General features: G+C 42.7%; 1 protein-coding gene across 3 annotated transcripts; it reads right to left on the bottom strand.

Moving 5' to 3' along the window:
* Positions 1-190: 190 nt before the first annotated feature.
* On the bottom strand, positions 191-21,152 carry Wdp (Leucine rich repeat protein windpipe). 3 transcript variants are annotated; one of them, XM_070655302.1, is made up of 4 exons: positions 20,876-21,152; positions 6,772-6,962; positions 6,301-6,350; positions 191-3,871 (listed from the first exon to the last, which is right to left on the bottom strand). In XM_070655302.1, the coding sequence occupies exon 4, from the start codon at positions 3,852-3,854 to the stop codon at positions 1,788-1,790; it is 2,067 nt and encodes a 688-aa protein (XP_070511403.1). In that variant the 5' UTR covers positions 3,855-3,871; positions 6,301-6,350; positions 6,772-6,962; positions 20,876-21,152; the 3' UTR covers positions 191-1,787. The 3 variants fall into 3 exon arrangements, with proteins under 3 accessions (XP_070511403.1, XP_070511402.1, XP_070511404.1); XM_070655301.1 differs by lacking the exon at positions 6,772-6,962; XM_070655303.1 differs by lacking the exons at positions 6,301-6,350; positions 6,772-6,962; positions 20,876-21,152 and adding an exon at positions 4,054-4,981.
* Between the last annotated feature and the right edge of the window lie 412 nt (positions 21,153-21,564).

Raw genomic sequence — 21,564 nt, forward strand, 5'->3', positions numbered from 1 at the left:
GCTACTTCTTTTGGTTGTTTCTTCATAATGCGAGTCGGACTTTTCTCGGGAAAAGGGTACAATTAATTAAATAATTATCTAACGATGTACAAAAAAAAAGAAGTATTACGCGTAACGCTGGTGACGTGTTCGTAAGAACGAGGCGGGATCAAAGATTACCGGTGACGCACGATTGAGGTAAACGATGATATCAACAAAATAACACTCTTTTTTATTGATCAAAGGCTGAACATATAAATAAAGTCTTATAATCCTCGCTGAGCTCTTTACTTTGTCGCTAAGTTTAAAATCCAACGATGCGTCGGAAGAAGGCCTCGATCTAGCAGGATGCGCGGCTACCTTAGAATTAAATTGTGAACGCCGATCACATTCTGGCTTACAAGAATGAGGAGTAATAATCGACGGGTGAAATGATAACGCATCGCGGCGCTTTGTCATGCCGCTGCATGACGCGTCCGTTAAGCTGATAATTACGCGATACCATAGACACGAAAATCTCTTCATCTGTGCCGTGCGCAATAAATAAATACATTAATGCACGTGAAAATACAGATCGTTGTCTTTTTGAAACATCTTTGAGGAAATTACAAAGACGCAGGCAGCCCGTTAAATCTCTACAGCCTTCTTAAAGTGGCAGAAATTGCGTTCACTATAAAAATAGCATGATAGCAGAATATTACGTATATACGATTCGAACTCTCGATAAAAACTTAGTCATTCTCGTATTCTCTGGACTCTACCCTGAAAGCAAGTTTAAAGGTCGTTGCTCGTGATCGGCTAATTCTACTGCTTGTTGAATTACAAATTTCTTACGTCCAGATTGAACGTATCATACGTAAAAATATCACGCTAAAAACTACGAGGCACTCGCTGGCAAACAATCTGCACTTTGACCGAAGGTCGCCGTGGGACATAAATCCTCGACGGTCCGTACGTACTTAAAGAAATATGGCAGAGTTGGAATGTTCGTCGACGCCTGACGCACAATTTGTCGATCCTCTATTAGTCCGAGGACCCTCGCGATTCTCGACGTCCTTGCTCTGGCGCTCGCAGGACACGCGAGAGACCCGTTAGGAAGACTGACTAGCGTACTATAGTGTTAACTTCGAACGCTATCTCATCCGCGGACTTTTACACGTGCAACGTGGACACAGGATGTCCAAAGAATCGCGCATTCTCATTTTGTTAAATTAAAAAGAGTCAGTAATAATAGCTTTTAAATCATGAGTGACAGAAGTTGAAAATTTCCTCGATAAAGTCAGCGATTAAATGAGATGTGCATTTTTAATGTTTTACCTTTGACATAAGACACAATGAAGTAAAATGAAATAATGAATAAAAAAAAAAAAAAAAGAGTACGCGACCGAAGGATGTCTTGTGCGGCGTACAGTTTCAGTATATACATATAACATTTCGTGCGCCCGATTGTTCAACGAAGCGGCTCGAAAATTACATTTGTTCCTCAGTCACCTTTCGCACACTTTCAGCTTCCTGCCGAAAACAATAGTCCCGCGGTCACTGTGAGCGCGTGGACTTTGACTCGATAATCTTTCTTTATCACGAAAATCCATCGCAAGGAGTCAGTTTGCGTGTAATCCTAGGAACAACAGCGCTATGGTAAATCACATCTGAGACATGTCGCGTTCGTAAAAAAAAAAAAAGTACCCTCTCTTTCTTTAGTCCGGCACCAAGTGTCTGTCTGTCAATTACGTTCGACGGACGAGCATGTCGATCGGCTCACACAATCGTTCGTTATCGCGAATATGTTCCCTCCTCGGAACGCTTCTTCACGGTGTCTTGACTAGATTCTCACCAGCCATCGTTCTCGTGATGAGTATGGGCGTCTTTGGCACACTTTCGGGAATCTCCTGCATGGTAATCTTCACCCTCTGCGCCCCGGGGCTAAGCGGCGGCCCGTTCGACTCCAGAGCGTGATTCGTCGGTCCGTTGATCGTCGGCATCGATGAAGTCGAGGGCTGCGGAGTTCGGTCTTCCAGGAAATTTTTCCTCAAAGAATTTATGTCCACGCGAGGCCTATCCTCCTTCACCTCATCTTGTGAAATCGCGTTTTCGTCTTGCGATATCTGCTTTCTGGGCGGTTTCACAGGTTCCGAATGATCGACAGTGCCGTTGAGACGCGGTGCCTCCTGCGGTTGATTCTCGTCGTCGTGAACCTCGTCGATATTCGCGTCGTCGTCGGCAGGTTTGGCTTTCACCAGAGGATCGACTTCTGTTACGTAGGGCGCGTTATTGTCCTCCTTCTTTGGCTGAGTCGAGTTTTCCCCGTGCTCCAAAAGAGACTTCTGTATCTCCTTCATTTCAGTGCCGGTCTCTACGTCGGGGCGCTTCCGCTTTCTGCAAATCTCACCTCTGTAAGCGGCAAAGCCAATGAGCGCTGCCACAATGACGAGTAAAATAGCCAGAACGACGTACGAACCCATGCCCTTTTTAGATTGCTTAGGCGAAGACACGGCTTGCTCGTTGTTATCTCGATCCATAATATTTCCAGACTTGGAATCGTCACTCGTGTTAGGAGATACCATCACTAGGACGTCGTTGATTCTCGGATCAGGCGGTATGATTTTCGTGGTAACTTCGGTGGTAATCTTGCCAATGTCAGATTCGACCGAGTGGCCTTTCCCTGTCACAATTGGCTCTTCTGTGGTTAACTTAGAGGTCGACACATCTATGAATTGCTCTTCTTCGAGATCTGGATCTTTAGTTTTCGACGTAGTCGCGGAAGTTCCCGTGAAGCCATCAAAAATCATATTCCATAAACTGGTTCCCGTGAAAAACGATGATTCTTCATTGGTGTCTGTTTTTTCTGTCTCTTCGTCGTAGTGAGCTCCAGCGCCGGATCCTTCGCCGGAACCTTCGTCCCCGTCGCCGGACCCTCCAGTCGGATAAAACAGAGCGTCTTTAATATCCTTTTTTCGCGGCATCTCAGTCGTCGACGTCAATTCTTTTTTATCTTCGTTGTCGAAAAAAATCTCTTCGTCTTCGGCGCTGTGTTGCAAAGAACTCGTCGTCGCGTCGGTGGTCACCTTTTTCGAGACGGAAGACTCCGTCGTAGAATCGGTCGGAAACGGCGTCTCGACTTCCGGTTCTTTCGTCTTTTCCAGTGTACTGTTATTCACCTCCATGTAATCCTTCTCATCCTCCTCGCTAAGCTCGTCTAGCACGTCTCCGGAACCTAAATCCGGTTCTCCGGATCCCTCCGCTTGATCGTTCTGCATCTCCCGGTCCTGCTCTTCGAACGTGCAAATAATCGCCGCGACGGGCTTCATTAACGACGTGCCCTTCATGTTTCCGGGACCCGCGCACACGACTTTCTTCGATATCGTTACCCCCCGCTGCGTGATAAGATCTCGAACTTTGAGAGTGGCGCAGTTGCACTCGAGCGGATTACCATGAATATCTAAATGCTTAAGATTCTTCAGGCGCGCCAGCGCGGGCGGCAGTTGCTGGATGGCATTCTTGCGCAGGTTTAGGCTCCGTAGATGGGTCAGGCCCTCCAGGGAGGCCAATTCCAGGTACTCAATACGGTTGTCGCCGAGGTTAAGGCTTTTCAGATTACTCAGAGGCTGGAAGCTTCCTGGTTTGATGTCTTTCAGATCGCCATCGGATAGGTCGAGATGCCTGAGGCTAGTCAGATTATCGAAGAGGCTCGGGACCAAGACGTCCCGGACGATCGGGACGCTCAGGGACTCCAAACTCTGTGTCTCGATTTGTTTGATATCCTCCAATTGATTGCACCACGCCGAGGTGCCGTTCTCCACTCTGCAGTGCCCGAGAGTCCATCCCGAATAGTACGAGAGAATCAGAAGAACCGACAGAAACAGTGTCGCCTGCATCTTTCGATCTAATTTACCTGAAACAAAAAAAAATTAAATGTCGACATTATTGATAATACGGTGTGTCATAACGAAAACTGCAACGAGATGCATCGCGCACTTCGACGAATTATCCGGCACGTCGTGTCGAGGTCGAGCACGTCGCGTGCGGCGTTTGTAACGATAATTATTAATATTATCGAGTGTTAATTTTGCGCACCGTGTAATCGAAGTGAATGTTGCACACCGAGATAGCTGACGTGACTGTCGAAAGGAGGTCAGCGCGGTGGGTGAAGAGGCGGATTTTTAAGAGCCAAATTGAATGCACGCGTCGCGAAGACGCCGAAGATAAGAGATTATCAAAAAGCGCGATACGGAGTGTGTCCAGCGATTGCGCTTGCCGGTTATGGCGTTTCGTAACGGCGAAGCCTAATCATTGCTATTACGTTGTACTTTGTAATACCCTGTAATTGCGCGAAAGAAGGTGATTTTCACGGTCTATTCAAGCGAACCGTGAAAGAAAATAATGAAAGTAAAGCGTCCCGGCTGGCTTAACACGGCTATGATTATCCAATGTCTATAATTAGCGCACGTGCCCCGCCCGACGGTAATTACTGCCGCTACAGCACTTGCAAAGTGTCCAGGTTGATTCCGATCACACGTGATGCGCTCACAATTGAATTACATCGACTAAGGTAAAAAGCGATGGCAGAGCGTTGATAAATCCAGAACCATCCAGGCAATCCTTATCAGTACTATCGTTGCCTCGATAATCGTCGGTGTGGCGCTACAGATAGCGAGCAGTTGAAATAGTGAGATAAAACAAAATTTTACTCGTAAAAAGGCGCGACGTGATTACTAAGGGCGTGATATTCCGATCGGTCAACGCGATAAGTCGCGCGTCATTAATATTTGACATTTACATGGAATTTTATTCTATTCTACATTTAATACATTGATACAGTTCGAAAGAATAAAAAAAAAAACTAGGAGAATCATCCATAAACTTTTCTTTTAATTACAGATTGCAATTAGAAATATTTTCCTCAGATTAATAAGTGAAATACTTACATGAAATTATATTTTAAATTCAACACATTCCAAAATTAAAGCAAGAAATGTAAGAAACTTGCCTATAAAATTTTTTCCAATTACGTACACTAATAAAAAACATTTCCCGCCGGTCAATACGTGAAATATTTCTGTACAAGTAATGGAAAAAAAAAAAGAAACGTGAATGTCAAAGTTCCTCAGCGCATACTGAGGTGGCTATTCTAAAGAGGCCGAGGGAAATTTATCAGTCAGGCAAACCTTTTTTGCCGTTTCAAATACCGCTTTGAAGCGCTAAACCGCTACGGCTCCGACGTTCTATACATAGAAAAGACGCAGGGCGGCCGGTTTCGGCATGTCATTTGCATTATTTTGCATACTGTCCGCCGTGTCGGCGTAACGGCGTGACGTCACATCCGTCTATAAACAGCGGGGAAAAAGAAAGAAAGAAAAGCGGATGGTTCGCGCACCGGGATCGCGTAACGACGTGCATTGAACTCGCATGGCTGATCGTAATCGTGTTAATTGGACGGGGCTGCGCTCGCAGATTCGACGCGGCGCGTCTCTTGCGCGTTAATAACTCCGCGGGATTGAAATAAATGTCTCTCGCTATCAACGAGATAAAACAAATAATGGATTTCATTGTGCGCGCCGGAGATACCGATAAGCCGATACCGATTTCTCGTTGCGTAACCGGTCGGGCTGTGCCCTAATCGAGCGCTCTTTTACGTTAACGCGATGCAACGCGATCATTTCGCACAAGATTCGATTAAACGCGGCGCCCTCGAAGTTTAAATTTTACGCCGCGCGATAGAAGAATGTTTTACAAACGAGTGGATAGAGACAGGTCACGGCCAATGGGTTCGAGATCTCTTCAAAGGCACATTCAGCTTTGTGTAACTGATCTACATATGCGCGCGTATGCGTGGTTCGCGAAGAACCATTTCCGGTAATTCTGTGAACGAGGCGTTCGCATGAGAGTCGTGCGCGGATGTGCCACAGTACGAGCAGTGACGTGAAAACCTTTTCTCAAATTTAACGACCCTGACTCCTTGAGAAAAGGTGGGCTTGCTCGCTGTTTGTCATGAAAATCGGCAGTGTAATGCGAATAAAAAGTTACGTCCTTTTGTTGGCGAGTTACGTCAATACGTTCGCGTTTTGCGAAAGACCACCGATGACGCTAATTGCGAATGTAAGCATATTGATTGTACAAAATCAGCAGAGAAGACAACACGTCGATTTATCTCGCATGCAACAGCGAATCTTCGTTTAATGTCCCTTAATTAATAATTCCCGATAAATAGGCATTAATCCGATATCAATCATAATAACCGTGATAAAGTGCTATCATCGTGAGAAATTACTCTATCCTTCCAAGTGTCATGCGATTGATGGCATATGTTAGACGGTTACTTACAAGTAATTTATTTAGACGTAGCTTCGGCAACACCGTGATCTTCAGGGCATCTGCAACACAAATGGACCAAGTAAGTAACATTTTCTACCAAGTTTACCTTACAATTAATCGCGACTTAATTATAAGATTAAAAAAAAAAAGAAAAAAAAATAGTGCATTGTATGAGATTAATAATTCAACAAACGTTTAATGGAAAATAAATTTCAAGTATAAATTAATGATGATTTAATTAAAAAAGTAACATAATTTTTTTTATAATATATTCTAAATTCTTTTTCTTTTAGATTTTTGATCGCGTCTATCACTTTTCTGCGTTTGTTCCGCGAACGACCGGTGTAATCGTTCTTATCGCGCGAATGTTGCGAAAGTGAGCCGTGGAAAGTTGTTTGTAACGATTCTCGCGGTGACTCGCGGTGTAGTATCATTTTGCGAGGAATTTCACGTGCTCGCATTCCCGTCCAGCCTACCTACCTATCTGCCCACCGCGATAATCCGCTCGCGAGGCACCCGCGTGTCGATTTGCTCGCTGAGGCGTTAAACAGCACGACTGGGACTTTTCTCCGGCAACACTTTCATTCTCGTTCCTCTCCACGTTACGTAAGATTTGTCTCGCAGAATTTTTTTTCCCGTCCGTTGCTGACTCACCGATCAGAGTTGCTTAACTGAATTATTTTCAAAATATGAATGCAAGACATATAAATTTATATTTCGACATTTTATATTAAAAAAAAAATCATACTTTATAATATTATATTTAAAAAGATGTATACTTTAAATATTAATATTATTAAAATTCATATTTTTTACATAGCTTAGTCTGAGAATTTCGCGGGATCTCTAATCCAGGACTCTTCGCCGCTCAATTATCGCGGTATTATTACTCGGCAATTGTAATTATCGTTATTACAACACGTGCCTATTTCATCCTCTCCCTCCCCATCCCGCAATCTTAAACTTTTCTTTTATGGTCCGCATCCTTCATGGTTTCGTAATCTCGCCATTGCAAAATGTCTCGTGTGCTAGATCTGATACGCCGGGTTTCTCGGGTTCAAACAGGCGACGTCGATTACGTCGTCGAACGTCGCGGGATTACGTACATTAATGAGTCTTATCGCTATCGCAAAATACAATTTCTTCGTTTTAATTGACCGTTCGCGCGTAAATAATAGCACATCGCGTGCAAATTATAAATAATTGAATTAAAACATTAATAAATTCATAAAAAAATTAGTCAGAGTTGCAACATTAAGATCACATATAACAAGACTAGACGTCTTCGAGTTATAATTATAATTAGCACAAATCAGGCTCGATTCCAGTTTTGAAGGATACTCTGCGAACGCAAGTGTTTCGCGCTAAGTGTCGCGCGGATTCAGCAGAAAAATTCATAACGAGCGAAGCATTAAACGTGCATGCCCGCTTCGGTCACGGCTCGCTTTTTGCCGATTCCGTTCTTAACGGTATCAACGTGTTCTCGTGGTCCAGTTCACCAGGTGGTTTCTTCGAGTGCCCAACAGTTTGGCGAATCATTCTAGTAGGTCGTACGCACCGATTCTGTGAAGTTGGCACCTTATTTTCAAAATGTTTTATAATTTTTTTACAATACTATTAGCACCCGCGAGAAAACTATAGTAACAATACAGATTTTAATACTTTTTAGCTATTGTGCCGTCGATTTAATATTTTAAATTCTTTTTTTTTTTTTAATTAATCACCAAATGAGAGGCACCTTTCTTGCATAGGAGAGAATTAAACAGAGCTAGCGGAAGCTTCGCGCATTCCTGCGGCTCGCATTTTAATGCGTGTGTCTGTTGACCCCAATCGCGCGATCCTTGTATACTTTAATTTAGCTTCATCATCTCGTTGCGTGCAAAATCAAAGCTGCGGCTCAAGGACATCGGCCCATGATTATACGCTCGACGCTGTCGTATGATAATTATTGTATTTTACATTTGACATTTATTAAGGCTTCGATCATTCATTAATTTTTTAATTTTTTGATGAGTTTGTCACGAAAATTGATTTATTTTAAAACAAATCTAACAAAAATGGCATATAATCTGTATAATAATAAATTAATAATAAGTGAAAGAAAATAATTTAAAAACAATTTTTACTTCCTCGTGAATAAAAATGCAATTAATCATGCGTGCATGAATGAATGTTTTCAATATTATGCACTCGCTGTTAACGAACTCTGCTGCAACAAATTTACGTAATTTAAACGATATTTCGCGCACATTTCATTCAGACTGACGGAGGCGTTTCGTATTTCAATAAGTTGATCAATTAGCCGCATTTAATTTTGTTTCCAAAAGAAAGAGAGTCGCATTCAATAAATCATCACTCGAACACGCGGTAAAGTCACAAGTATTCGCGTATCCCAATGCAACTGCGACTTTATTTACAGCTTTCCCACGAGTTTTCCCATGGCATTTCTTTCACAGTCCGTACGTTCCTCTCGCCACGGTTTAATTCATGAAATTGTTCCGCTATCACTTACGACCGACATGCGTAAGTACGAACGTCATCGATCGATTATAAATTGAACTTTGATCACGAGGCTGGTGGCACATTCCGTTCCCGAGTGCGAGATTCCGCCGTTCCAGTTCGAGAGACCGCGATGTAATCTTCATTTATCTTTAAATTACGGATTATAGAAATTTTTTGCCTGTAGTTTTTCAGTGATCGGCCGATCAAGCTCGAACGAAGACCAACATTAATGGGAAGAAGTTCTTACGGACGTTCGTGACGTATAAAAAAAAAAAAAAAAAGAAAGAAAGAAAGAAAAGATGGAAAGAAAAGACGTAATCTACTGGATAAATCCAAGAATAACGCGCGAGTTTGTAGAAAATAGTGAGAACGCAAACATTACTTTAGACGAGAAACAGTGCGTCGCAGATACAAGGTACGTTTATGTTCCTGGCACTTCCAAACCTTTTTAACCGCGTTAAACTACATTTAGACTGACCCTCGACGGCGCCTGCCAAGAATTTCCTTGCCGGATTGAATCGGCAACTTTGTTGATCGATAAACAGATGGAATCTCGCCGTTAAATATTGATTTACACCGGCAAAAGTAATAATCATCGCAAAAGAAACGAAGATGCTCGGTAAGAGCGTAAAGATATTTTAATGCGTAAATCTTCTATTCTTTCTGAACCGAATGGACCTCTGGTTTTAAAGAGGCTAGAAACGCACGATTGGCGTAGATGATAACGCGACTTGTGTAAATGAAACGTTTGTCAGCATCGAAGCATGTGTCTTAAAAAATTGGTGGGACGCGTAAATTAGCTGTTAATTGTTAAAACCGATGCTGATTAGTTAATTAATTAATTTGCAACTGGGATCTTTTGAAAAATATGTGAAAAAAACATGAAGCGTGCGCAAAATATGTTCTAGTAATTAAATAAAAAGATAAGGGTGAGCGGCGTACATGCTGTACGCGGCTACGTTTTTCCATTACTTCCACCAACGCTCTTTCTTTCTCCAGCGGTCGAGCGAGACGTACGTACGCAGCATGTGCTTCGTACGTATTAAAGATCTACGCACATTCGACGAGTCAGAGGGACATAATCTGGCGTGAATTACCATCCTGGGTCAATCGTGCGTACCGGCGACTACATCTTTTCGATATAAGGTAAGTTAAAACCACGTGTACGTGTACATTAAATTCGCGTCTCTTTGCCTTTAACGAAGTGTGAACGAGTACAATCGGGCTCGAGGGAAGAAAGTTTTAATCGACGAGTTTGCAATAGATTCGGGAGATATTCATTCGAAGTGTAAAAATGCGAGGCTTGAAAAATCTTTTCGTGAACGTATTTTTATGGCTGCGTAGTGATCGAGAGTAAAGGTCGGTCGGTCGCGCGCGCGGCGGAGCACCCAAGTGCACGGGAAAAGGGGATGGGTGCTCGCTAGCGGCAGTCAGCCGGCTCGTTTCTCATACGTATTGCGTAGGTTCGGGACTCGATGGCTGTGGGCGCGGGGAGCGCGGGGAGTAGAGGGAACGATGGGCGCTAGCGTGCTAGCGCTGAAATGTGCGTCCGGTCACCTGCAACCAAAACACGCGCGCGGTAAAATAAAACAATACGCGTTGAATAATCCCTTGAACAGAACAGAATATTAACTGTAATTTTTCTGTTTCAGATAATACTCTATCATTGAAGAAGGACCACCCCGACATCCCGCAGACATCCTGAGAGGAGGAGGAGGCCCAGGAAGGGTATCCTGCCCCAGCGGAGCAACCCCGGGGTAAGTATCAATTTTTTTCGAGATAAAACGCTTTAGATTTATGATAACATTTTTTAAATTATTTTATTTAATTAGATATAACATCTACAAAATAAGTTTTTCCTTTTTCTGTTACAGATCAAGAGAAACTCCGCTGCGTCGCATCGTTCAGTGATAAATAGTGCCGCACGCCGATATTAAATTATACGAATCGCAGCCGGTTCGTCGGTCGTTTCGGGGGTGCCGATAGTTATCGGGCGCTTTTTTTGACGATCATTTTTCACGGGAGTGCCGAAAAATAACGCGCGAAAGTGTTGAGTCATTTTCGCGATTGTAACTTCACCCGGTCGCGTTCGCGAGTTTCCAGTGCGCGGAAGGATGGCTCGTCACGTCCCATCTGAGAGGAGGAGCAGGCCCGGGGGGCATCATACATCGGCGGAGCAACTTTTAAGTAAGTATAAATATTTTAGATAAAATCTTTATTAAAAAAAAATTTTTTACCTTTCTTTTTATTAATTTTATTAATAAATATATCGGCACGTCTACATTAATATTTTCCTTTTTATGTTACAGTCACCGGCAGAATTTTACAACTCCGCTGAAGTGCAGATTGGTAAGTTATATAATTTGTTTTTGTGGTTTGTAATTGTCTCTTAAAAAATAGCGCGTGCGTAGCGCGTGCATGGTTTTTTCTAGTATTAGAAAAAATTTGACATTAAGAATTAACACAATCATTGCTTTGCTTGTATATGCGATCAACCTTCTCAATTAAAAAACACCTCTTTTCCTGCGCATACTTCACGGCTTATCACTGTCAATCAGATATCTAAAATATGTTACATATTCGGAAGCACACCACGTCCCCTTCCGGGAACAATTTTTCTCTCTTTCGAGTCGCGTGTTTTGCACATGACATTTCACCGTAACATTATAGAGAGAACGTTTGAATTGCGAGAGAAAGTTATCTCAATTTTAATTACAGGCTGTGAGAACTTCCTTCCTTCCTCATTTAAACTGTTTGTTTTACTTGCAAATCGTCTCGCGCGATCTTCGCAAACGTCGTTAAGTAAGAAGCGCGGAGAGAATAATAAATCGACGTAGCGACAGCGATGGAAACCGCACCAGGCGGATCTCATCCTTTTTGTGTAAATAATATCGAGGCATTGGGTATCGCGCATTCGTGCGAAACGATTACGGAGCCGCAGCTCGCCTAGGGATCACGTTAGAAGCATGCACCGAGGTGGGATAGGTCAATCAACTCGAGTAATCGCCAGCGACGAGATTCGCGTGACTAATAAGTTCTTAGACTCCCCGCGGCCGGTTCAATTAGCGTCGATCGATCGGTCTGCACGAATTGCGCTGATAGATGCGAGACATGATCGCTGTCAGTTCGCGTAAGTCTCCAGGAAGCGATTGCAAAAGAACGAGAAAATTCAGACCTCGGCGGGGCAACGGCCACCAGTGACAGGAACTAGATACTGGAACAAGACTTGAATTCATTGATCTTGAAACTAGGCGCTTTTACATCTGCGTTTCTAGTCGCTTGGCTTCGATTGAATAATTTCGTTCTTTTCCTCAGGTAATATACGGATTGTTAGATTATATGGGGGCTGGCTCGAACAGGAGTTTTATAACGGCGACGATTTCAGGAGCTCGAAAAAGACGATCGATCTCGGAATCGCAAATAAACGTTTTTTATGCTTTGGAGAAAGCTCAGAGCGAGAAGGACAATGTTCAGTTGACGGTCAACTTTGTCGTCTGTCTCACTTTCTCACGCGGTTCTTTCTTTCCCTCAGGGGGCCGAAATCTCTAACGACCACGTAAATCTATTGCGTAAATAATTGCGACGACCTTTCGTTCCTTTGAACCGAATACATCTCTCTTTCTCTTTAGTTTTTTTTTTATTGACGATAAATAAATTTTAAATATTAAATATAAATTTCTATGAAAAAAAAGTGTTACTCGTGAAGAGTAATCGTCAGCTGTCCACGTTATTGTGTGATGTCTTAAAAAATTTAATCGTGAACAAACGCTTTGCTTTTTATCTTCGAGGAGGCTCGATGTTTCGAGCTGACCGAGTGCATAAAAAAATTGTAAACAGATCAACTCGGCGTCGAGCTCGTCATTTCCGAGAATTCGGTGAGAGAAGGACAACGGTCAGTAGACGATCGGTGCCATCGTCTGTCTCGCTTCCTCCCGCGGTTCTCTCTTTCTCTCCAAGGGCCGAAATCTCTAACGGGCTACTTCAGTCTAGTTGCGGCGACCCGGGCGCGAGGACGTATTACTGACCGCTCCGCAATTACGCGTATTTTTGACCGCGGATAGGAAGTTTTCGCACCCGAATTAGTGTCGACGTCGTCGACTCGGAAACGAACGATCATTTTCGGTACGCCTGTGCTATTCTACTCATCGATGAGTGCTTTATTTCGTGCCTCGAAAAAGGGCATCGAAACGACAAGGTTACATGGCGACCGCAGCGCGCGAAGCGTCCGACGTGAGCCTTCACCTCGGACATTTCCGAGACCGGCTCCCATTAAAATTGTATTCGACAAGTTCCGGCTACCGTCATAGTGCAGGAGGACCAGGAAGAGATCTGCACCTAGTCAGTCTTCTTCATCGCGGCCGAGGCTCTCGTCCCGTTTCGAGCAAGCGATTATAGAGGATCTCTAGGAAGATAAAGCGCGCGGGGAACTCGTTCATTCCGCCGAGAATTAACAGAAGAATCAAATGAACCTTGGACCTTGCTCTACATCACAGTCAGGACGACGTGGAAGACCCAGTGGAAGTAAGCAACGCCAGGAATAATCGGGGGTGCAAATTTCTACAACGAAATAAACGTTCGTCGCGTTCCTTAATTTAATCGGACAAAATCGCCGCGATAATCCACCGTCGTTCTTTCGGGCGTTCGTCTCTCGAGTGATAGTGTCAGTGACAGTGATTATAAAAAAAAAAGCAGAGCAGTGTAACACAGTGTGAAGTGATGTAAAGTGCTACAAGATGTCAGGATAATCCGGAATACTACGACGAAAGACGGGAAGGAAGGAAGGAAGGAAGGACGGACAAACAGACGAAAAATAATCTGCCCTAACCTAACCGAAAACTACAAATGTGAGTAAAGAATTTATTATAATTAATGTCCCGAAATATAATGACGCGCGCGAATTAGGATCGTTTTGAAGTAGCTATACTTTCTTCTCGTTGTTGTATGCCGTCTGCTGTAAATTTCGACTGATTATTATTACGGCTAGCAACTGTTCTTGTCGTTAACGGAGCGAGGACGGTCACGCGAGCGATTCAAGATCGGCATCGTACAAAGAGCACATGTGGCAGTCGCCTGAAATAATATCCATTGCCTGCCAATGGAGGCAATTAGGAACAATATCGCCACGCTGACATACATTTCGCGACGACAAACGCGGCCGTCGCAGTCGTTGTTCCAAACCCGTGCTCCAAACGAAATTACATTTCTAACGTGTTTTCTAACGAGTAACGCCAGTCCTCGAACGAGCTTCGCTTCTGGTTGATAGTCTCCCAACATGGTCTTTCGTCAAATAGTTCAGGTTGCAGAGCAGATTGGGTTGTTGATCGTTGTATAAAAAAATTTTCTGATTTGTTTTATGAAATAAAGTTTTTTAATGCGTTTTAAGAAAAAGTAGAATTTGCGAGAAAACGAAATGAGTCGAGCAACAGAATTAATAGGCATCGCGAAAAAGCGGTGACAATCGGGCAGTAGTAAAATTTACACTTTTTTTTTTTTTTAAGTAAAGAATATATATAAAATAAAAAATAGAAAAGTAAATTGGTAGGCACGGTTGTGTTTTCACAATCGGCCATGAGAGAATCAGACACTCCGTAGAAGGCATTATCGAAGCGACATAATAGAAGCAGCTAGCAGTACTGAATCAGTTCAATCGCATAAAATAGTATCCCCAGTAACGTCCCAGAAAACCGTCGAGCGATAATCAAGTACGAATCAGTCTGGCTATTAAAGATTAATGGCTTGAGAAAATTTCGAGAGGAGAATGCACCGTTTTACGTGATCTATAAAAATTATAAAAACGAAACGGAATTATAAAATCGAAAAATTTACGCGAGAACGATGCGTACAATTAAATAATTAAGCTAAAGTATACATTTCTCAATAAATTCATTAAACTCGACTTTTACATAACGTCAACGGAACAGAACGAGACGTTTCACGTTCTATTGTGTGTTGCACACAAAGTTATTCTAAAAGAAATGTAAAGTTAGGAATAAAAGAGGATCAAAATCTTAAGAAGGCGCGTTCGAAAGTAGAAAAATAGGAAATACCACAATAGTATGGAGAGTGTAAGAAAAAAAAAATAAAATAAAATAAAATAAACGACAAAACAGACGATAGAATGGACGATAGAACGGACGATAGAAGGTAGAATAAATATACGGGGGTCGCAGTCACTTATGCCGTCTCTGGAACATCAGCATTGCTAATGACAGCCGTCAGTGACGACCTTCGCCACACGTTCGAGCCCAGGAAAGATCTCGTACGACCCGACTAACTTCCCCATATTTCTTGCCGTCCGTTTCACGCCATCAATTTCTATACCTGCCGTCCTGCTCTCGGGAAGTATGTACACGCGTGACCTCTCAAAGGCCTCATATACACCCAGATCAGATATTTTAGAAATTTGCAAATTAACGCGGCTCTTAATGAGGCCCGCGTTTTTTTTCTTTTTTTTTTTTCTATAATTTAAAGTGCCACTGTTAATCTACAATCTACAAGATTGCGAAATATAATATTCGAAAGATTTCTACATACCCGTTGACATATACGCGTTGCGATATGATACCATTAATCATCTTTTATTTTATAACTTTGTAAATCGCTAGTGTGTCGCATATTTTATGTAATACATTTATATAATAGATTGATAGGGTACAGAAATGTTATATTAATAATCAAAAGTACGAACCGGCCGGCGTTCCTCCAGTGCGCGATATTAAAGGTCAAGACCGACCGATTGCTTCAATGTCAAGATATTGATAGCCAATTTTGAAACTTTTCTGTTGCCGCGATAGATGAAATCTCGAGACAGCAAAGCGATAAAGATACTTGTTTTCTAATTAGCGTAAAATAGAATTTATCTCAGCGCGTGCTCAATTTTAACAAGTTTTTGTTACTTTCAAATATTTATTTAAAACAGATAGATTATTTATCATTATTATTATAAATATATAACTAATACTAATTAGATTGAAAAATTATATTAACTAATTATAATGTCGGACTATCAGTTATAACACAAGATAAATATTAATAAGGTGTTAATTGGAATTTCATGAATGTGAAGCACTCGAGAAGTCTGCGGTTCCAAGTGGCACTCGCTTCCTTTCCACGATATTTAAATAAATTTGCGCAATGAACGAAAATATATCGTCTCGTCTCGCTCGTGACGACCTTTTGGCACATGCAGATTTCGTCACGTAACGGGAACGTTAGCAGAACGCACCGGCGGAGTTCGAAATTCTCGTAAAAAGTGACGGCCGAGTTGATAAAGCGCGATCTGTTTGATTTTCCACGCTCGTCGCGTTATCGCGCATCGATAAGCGCGCGATAAAGAGTACATAAGATATCGGGAAGAGGCAGTAAAACGCGTCGTATGATTTTTAAATCACGAACGGTGTGATACATTATCGCGATTTATATATTTTTTTCTTTCTTTACAGTACGATTTTTTTTTTTTCCTTACAATACAACATGACGTTAATTCTCATGAAAAGTTCTCGTACCGTTTCACTGTTCTCGAAATCGTTATTGCAAAACTTAACGTATTTTCCGCATGTCGTGATTAATATAGCTCGGAAGTGCAAGAGTGAATATGTCAATTGACAAAATATAAAATGCCAAAAATAATAGACTCGATAAAAATTATTACACTCATTGAAGCCAATTACACCGAATAACACAAAATTAATTTTTCTTTTTTATGAAAAATGTTTACGGCTTGAAAAGAAAATTTATTAGAAATTAATTTTGTAATATTTTCATAATTTTAACACAAATGTTACATCGATGTGTAGAATTTTTCTGCGTGCCGACTTCGTAAAGTTACTCCAGGAAAAAGTGAAAGCCGTTGCTTATTCGTCTACTCGTGTCAATGAACGTAATGGGTTTTTTTTTCGACAAGATAAAATCAAACGTCACTCAGAGTTCACTCAAAGGCTCGTACAAACGCCTCGTAAATGACGTCAGCGATTTATAAAAAATTATTTCGACATTAGCACCGCGTAACGATTCCGCGATTATCTGTGTTTGCGACAGCTTAAAATTAATAAGTATAAAATTTATGTCTTCTCGTAACAAAGTTAATAAAAAAATTTCCCGGATCGGTTTATAACTAATAGATTCGGCTAATACAATGCGAGATAAATTTTTTCTTACCTCTTTCCTATATTGAGAAGGAGGGGAGGAATAATTAGCGTCAATATTGACGCTCTTGATGTTAGAACAATCGTATTTGATGATTTTCTTTTTACAAATCAAAGCCGCGGTGGTGACATAATAAAACTGTTACGTCGCGTTTTAATAATTATTTCTCATCTGCCTTCTCGCGAGCGCTTCGCATTAAGTACAAAATGAAACAGTGTCGAGTCGCTGGCGACCCTATTCGTATGGATATAAACTACTCGTCTTGAAATTATTGCTGCAATATTATTGCATTTCATCTGCATAAATTACACACATAGGGAGGGAATCTTCAGAACGTGGCGCGCACGTGTGAAGCATCATTATCCGCGGTTAGAAGCGGCCGTGCCGTGGAGAATCGGTGGAAACGCGCCGAGAAAAGAATATAGTTGCTTTCGGTCTCGACCATAATTTTATCATTTTGAACGACAAATGTTATATAAAGTTAAAATAAAAAAAAAAAAAATTAGTTACATTAAAATTAAATCAGAAAATTATAGTTAGGATCGAAATAATATGTGAAAAATAATTATATTGAAAGAAAGAATAGTTAAATGAACCATATTTGTGGGTAGAAATAAAACATAAATTATACTTGAGGTCAAAAAGTAATTATACTTTTTTTTTTTTCTCAAAACGGCTTGAAGGAAATACTACACTTCATTCCCGACGTCGCGTCGCCCGCGAAGTCTTAAGTGTACATACGTATAACGTGGCGTAACGCACCGCGCATGCATATGAATGCCAGGAAGGTAAAGATGGGTTCGGTGACGTCGCGCGGTCGTAAACACCTGGGGGCTCATTACCGCGACGCGATATTCGAGTCGAACGAGATGCGCCGGACGAGCAGCGTGGAGAACCGATTCCGATGCAGTTCTCTCGAGATGAAAGACGCGCGTCGCGAACGCGGCGGGCCTGGAGGACGTCTCGTGAAGCCTTGAAAATTAAATCTCGTCGGGCTGTCGGCACCTCGAGCCCCTTCCGAATTCCGAGAATTTCTCGCGACACGGTATTAAAGTTCAGAAATCCCGAGGGGATCCGTCTTCTTGTCTCTGCTCTTCTTCATCCGCGATTATACGCTGTTATTCAGCCACCTTTAGAGAGACGCGTAAATTTTCATCGTTCTAACATAAGTTGTATCGGAAAATATTTGCCATCAATTATCTTTATTTGCGGACATTAATCGCGGAATTTACTTGGGTTTCTTTTCTTCTTCTTTTTTTTTTTTTTTTTTAACTCGAGACTCGTCACTTGACCGGATACGAGCTCTCCGTTGCGTGCTCAGAATAGTATTACATGTCGAGCCGTTTTGACAACCGGAAAACCCAAAGGCGAATTAATTTTGAGCACCCAGCTTCATTACGTCGCCGAGCGGCTTGATGAATCGCGATGAGTTTTCCGGAGCAAAGCGGAGCTACGAACGTCGCTGGCGGATGCGCGTGTTTTCTATTTGCCATTTGCATGCACGTGCCGCGCTCACGACCAGTCCAAGGGGAAAATGTAATATGTCGTGATTGCTCGCACTTTCAATGTCGGCGAATTCGTGGGACCGGAGTGTCGCGAGGAGCTAGGGGTCCAGCGGGAAAAAAACGCGCGCGAGAAAGTGAAGTCGCCCGACTTTTCGAAGGTGAAGCTGACACGTCCGAGCGAGTTCGCTCGCACGATTGATTCGGTAAAGGTCATTTCTATCGATAAAAATTAATTTTTAATCGGTTCTTTATCTCTATCGAATTCTAAAAATTGGAACAAGGTAACGGTTAAGTTCGAGATTAATCCTTGCTCGCGGAAAGTGGTTCGAAATCGCGAAGTCGCCGTGGCGAGTAGCTCCTCGCGTTTCGCGCATCGAGATTCGCATTCAGAGTCCGTGCAGATCTCGGTCAATTGAATTGTCGAACCGCCAGCCGATTGTCAATCTCGCGGCGTAACTTTGACTCGTCGCCGGACGTCAGCGGTGTTACGTTCTTTCCAAGGCCGTCGGGGATTCAGTTTCAGACTTTTAATATTCTCCTGCGCGCCGACGTACCGACTTCCACGTCGGATCCGATGTATTGTCCCGTGCCGAGGGATTTGCCTACCTTCGGTTAACGTCGTTACGTAATAGACATCGTCACAGACAGACCGCGGAGATATCTTTGGTCGAGAACGCAGGTATAATCTCGTGTACTTAATCTCAAGCGAGCGAACGAGCTCTCCGTTCCTTGAAGCCCTCGAGCGTGCACGCGCGTTGCGTGCACGCGTACTCTGCGAAAAGAATATAGATAGTTTTCGACTCGACTATTACTTTGCGATATTTCTAATTATGAATATGATAAATTCAAATTATATATGGTTGGCGAAATAATATTTATTACTAAAAATAACTTTTTTTCTCCGGTGTATGAAGTTTTATGGAAGTTGTCGAAAACGGTGACTCGTCCGATTAACGACAGGGAGAATTTTCGCGCGAATTTCTCTGCGACACGACGAAACATCTGTTTCGCCACGTCGATCTTGTTTGACATAAAATTAAATCGTTTCTAATTCGCTTACCATAAAATTTAAATAATTGCCTGTTTCTGAAAAGTTACGAGATGATAAATACCCGCCGAGAAACCGATGTCGTTTCGAGCGAATCGTCAGTAGTTAAAAATTTTGATCCGTGTCTTATCTGAGTCACGTGCCGTGTACTATAATCAGATGCGGCAACAGAAGGAACGAGAGCGCCGAGTTATGAAACGCGCCGCGACGTGAGGCTCTCGAAGTCGTTTATTTGTTAATCAGCGAAAAGTTATGTCCGGCGATCGCGACGCAACGAATCGTGGCAAACGCAACAATCAAGTATTTGCACACTGCAAATTATACCGCACGCGAGCCGATAGACGATTGATTTTGCCTCGGAAGATATAATTTTGATAGACGATTGATTTTGTCTCGGAAGATATTATTAATCGACTCGACTGCCCGACAGGATCGTTAATTAAAGTTTGGAGAAATAAAAGTGATTGACACTGCTATTTGCCCGACGTGAAAAAATTTTGAGCGTCAGGTCCCGAAAGTGAGCATCGCGAAAAGTTTTTTGGGACGATTGTTGTTCTAGTTTTTTAAAATTGAGGACTCGTTACGCCCCCGGGGACAACAAAGACCGTCACCATTCGCGACCCGACCTTGACTGCCGTGAGGTTGTGTTATTTCATTTTCAGCATTTCGTGTTCTAATCTTAGAAAAACATTCTTCGACCAACTAACGCCGAAAATATATAGATTCATGGAAAGTGGAACGTGTGGAACGAATATATTTTCTTGCTGCGAGAGAGATGTAATTTATTACGTGAAAACGTTTCGTGAATTAGATAAGTAAACGATTTTATGTACGCCATCGTACGTTCCATAATTTATTTAAATTGCATTTAATTAATCAATTAAATATAAAGATACGATTTAAATTTCTTTCAATTTTTATTTAATTTTATAAGTCCATAAAGAAGTCCGCTCGACTTTTGTAAAAGCATAACCCACCAAGACTCAATAGTAGGCTTTACGAAACGCGTATGCGGTAATGACAAGTTCGCGGCACATCTGCCGATTTCTACGGCTCCCGAATTCCCATGACATATGTCACGTATGATCTTACGTCATAAAAGTAATTCATCGCCCGTTCGCACATAAAGGTTCGCTCATGCATGTACAATACATACACACATACTCGTTTACGCACACGTGTAATTTGCGTGATAAAACTGCAGAAAAAAAAAATTAAAATTATTAAATCTCATCGGGCTTAAAATCGCGATCCGCACACATTCCACCGATTCTCTCGCCCACAGCTTCCGACACACGTGCAAACTCCCCCTCTTTCGACTCTTGCCCTCTCTCTTTTTTTTTTTTTTAAATTCACGAGAAAAAAAAATAAAAAAATATCTTACCTCTCAGTACCTCTCAGTACTTAACAGTACCTCGGTGTCCCGTTCTCCTGCGATCGCGGCAACCCACCCTTGCGCAGGGGTGGCGGCGTCACCTGACTTCTCGCACTGATCGAAGGTCGTTTGGTCACTCGCGCGCGGCCTGCGATCGGCCCGATAGATCAAGGATTGAATGACTGTTGCTCCGCGGCGGGATCGGTGTCGCAAAAGATACGATCTACCGCAGCCCGAGGCCGAGTTGGAACTGTGGACTCTAACAGGCCGCAACTCCACTCTCTCGCGACGGCCAAGCCTACCGACTCGCGCTCCTCCGCCTCGCTTCCCTCCTGATACCGGCGACAATGACCCCACCACCGTCCTGGCTCCTGGTGCACGCCTGGTAGCGCTCGAGACGACGTGGTAGGAGCGACCTCTCCGCGCCGCGCCACGCCGGACCGACGCTTTCCTCTTGGCGAGCAAGCGGAATCGCCGTGCCACCTAACCGACGAACGCATCTCCCGCGACTCAATCAGGTGCGAGTGTGGTGGTGCCAGGTGATCCGAGCGAGGAACCGGTGTTTTCGGAGTAGATGAACGCCATTCACCCAGTCCAGGCGGAATTTAGTGAGATCTGTATCGAGTACGATGAGAGTACGAGGCTTATGAGACTTTTGACAATTAGTTTAGCGCTGCCCAGAGTCATAATTGATGCTC

The sequence above is a fragment of the Cardiocondyla obscurior genome, linkage group LG04 (assembly GCF_019399895.1).
Source record: "Cardiocondyla obscurior isolate alpha-2009 linkage group LG04, Cobs3.1, whole genome shotgun sequence".
NCBI lineage: Eukaryota > Metazoa > Arthropoda > Insecta > Hymenoptera > Formicidae > Cardiocondyla > Cardiocondyla obscurior.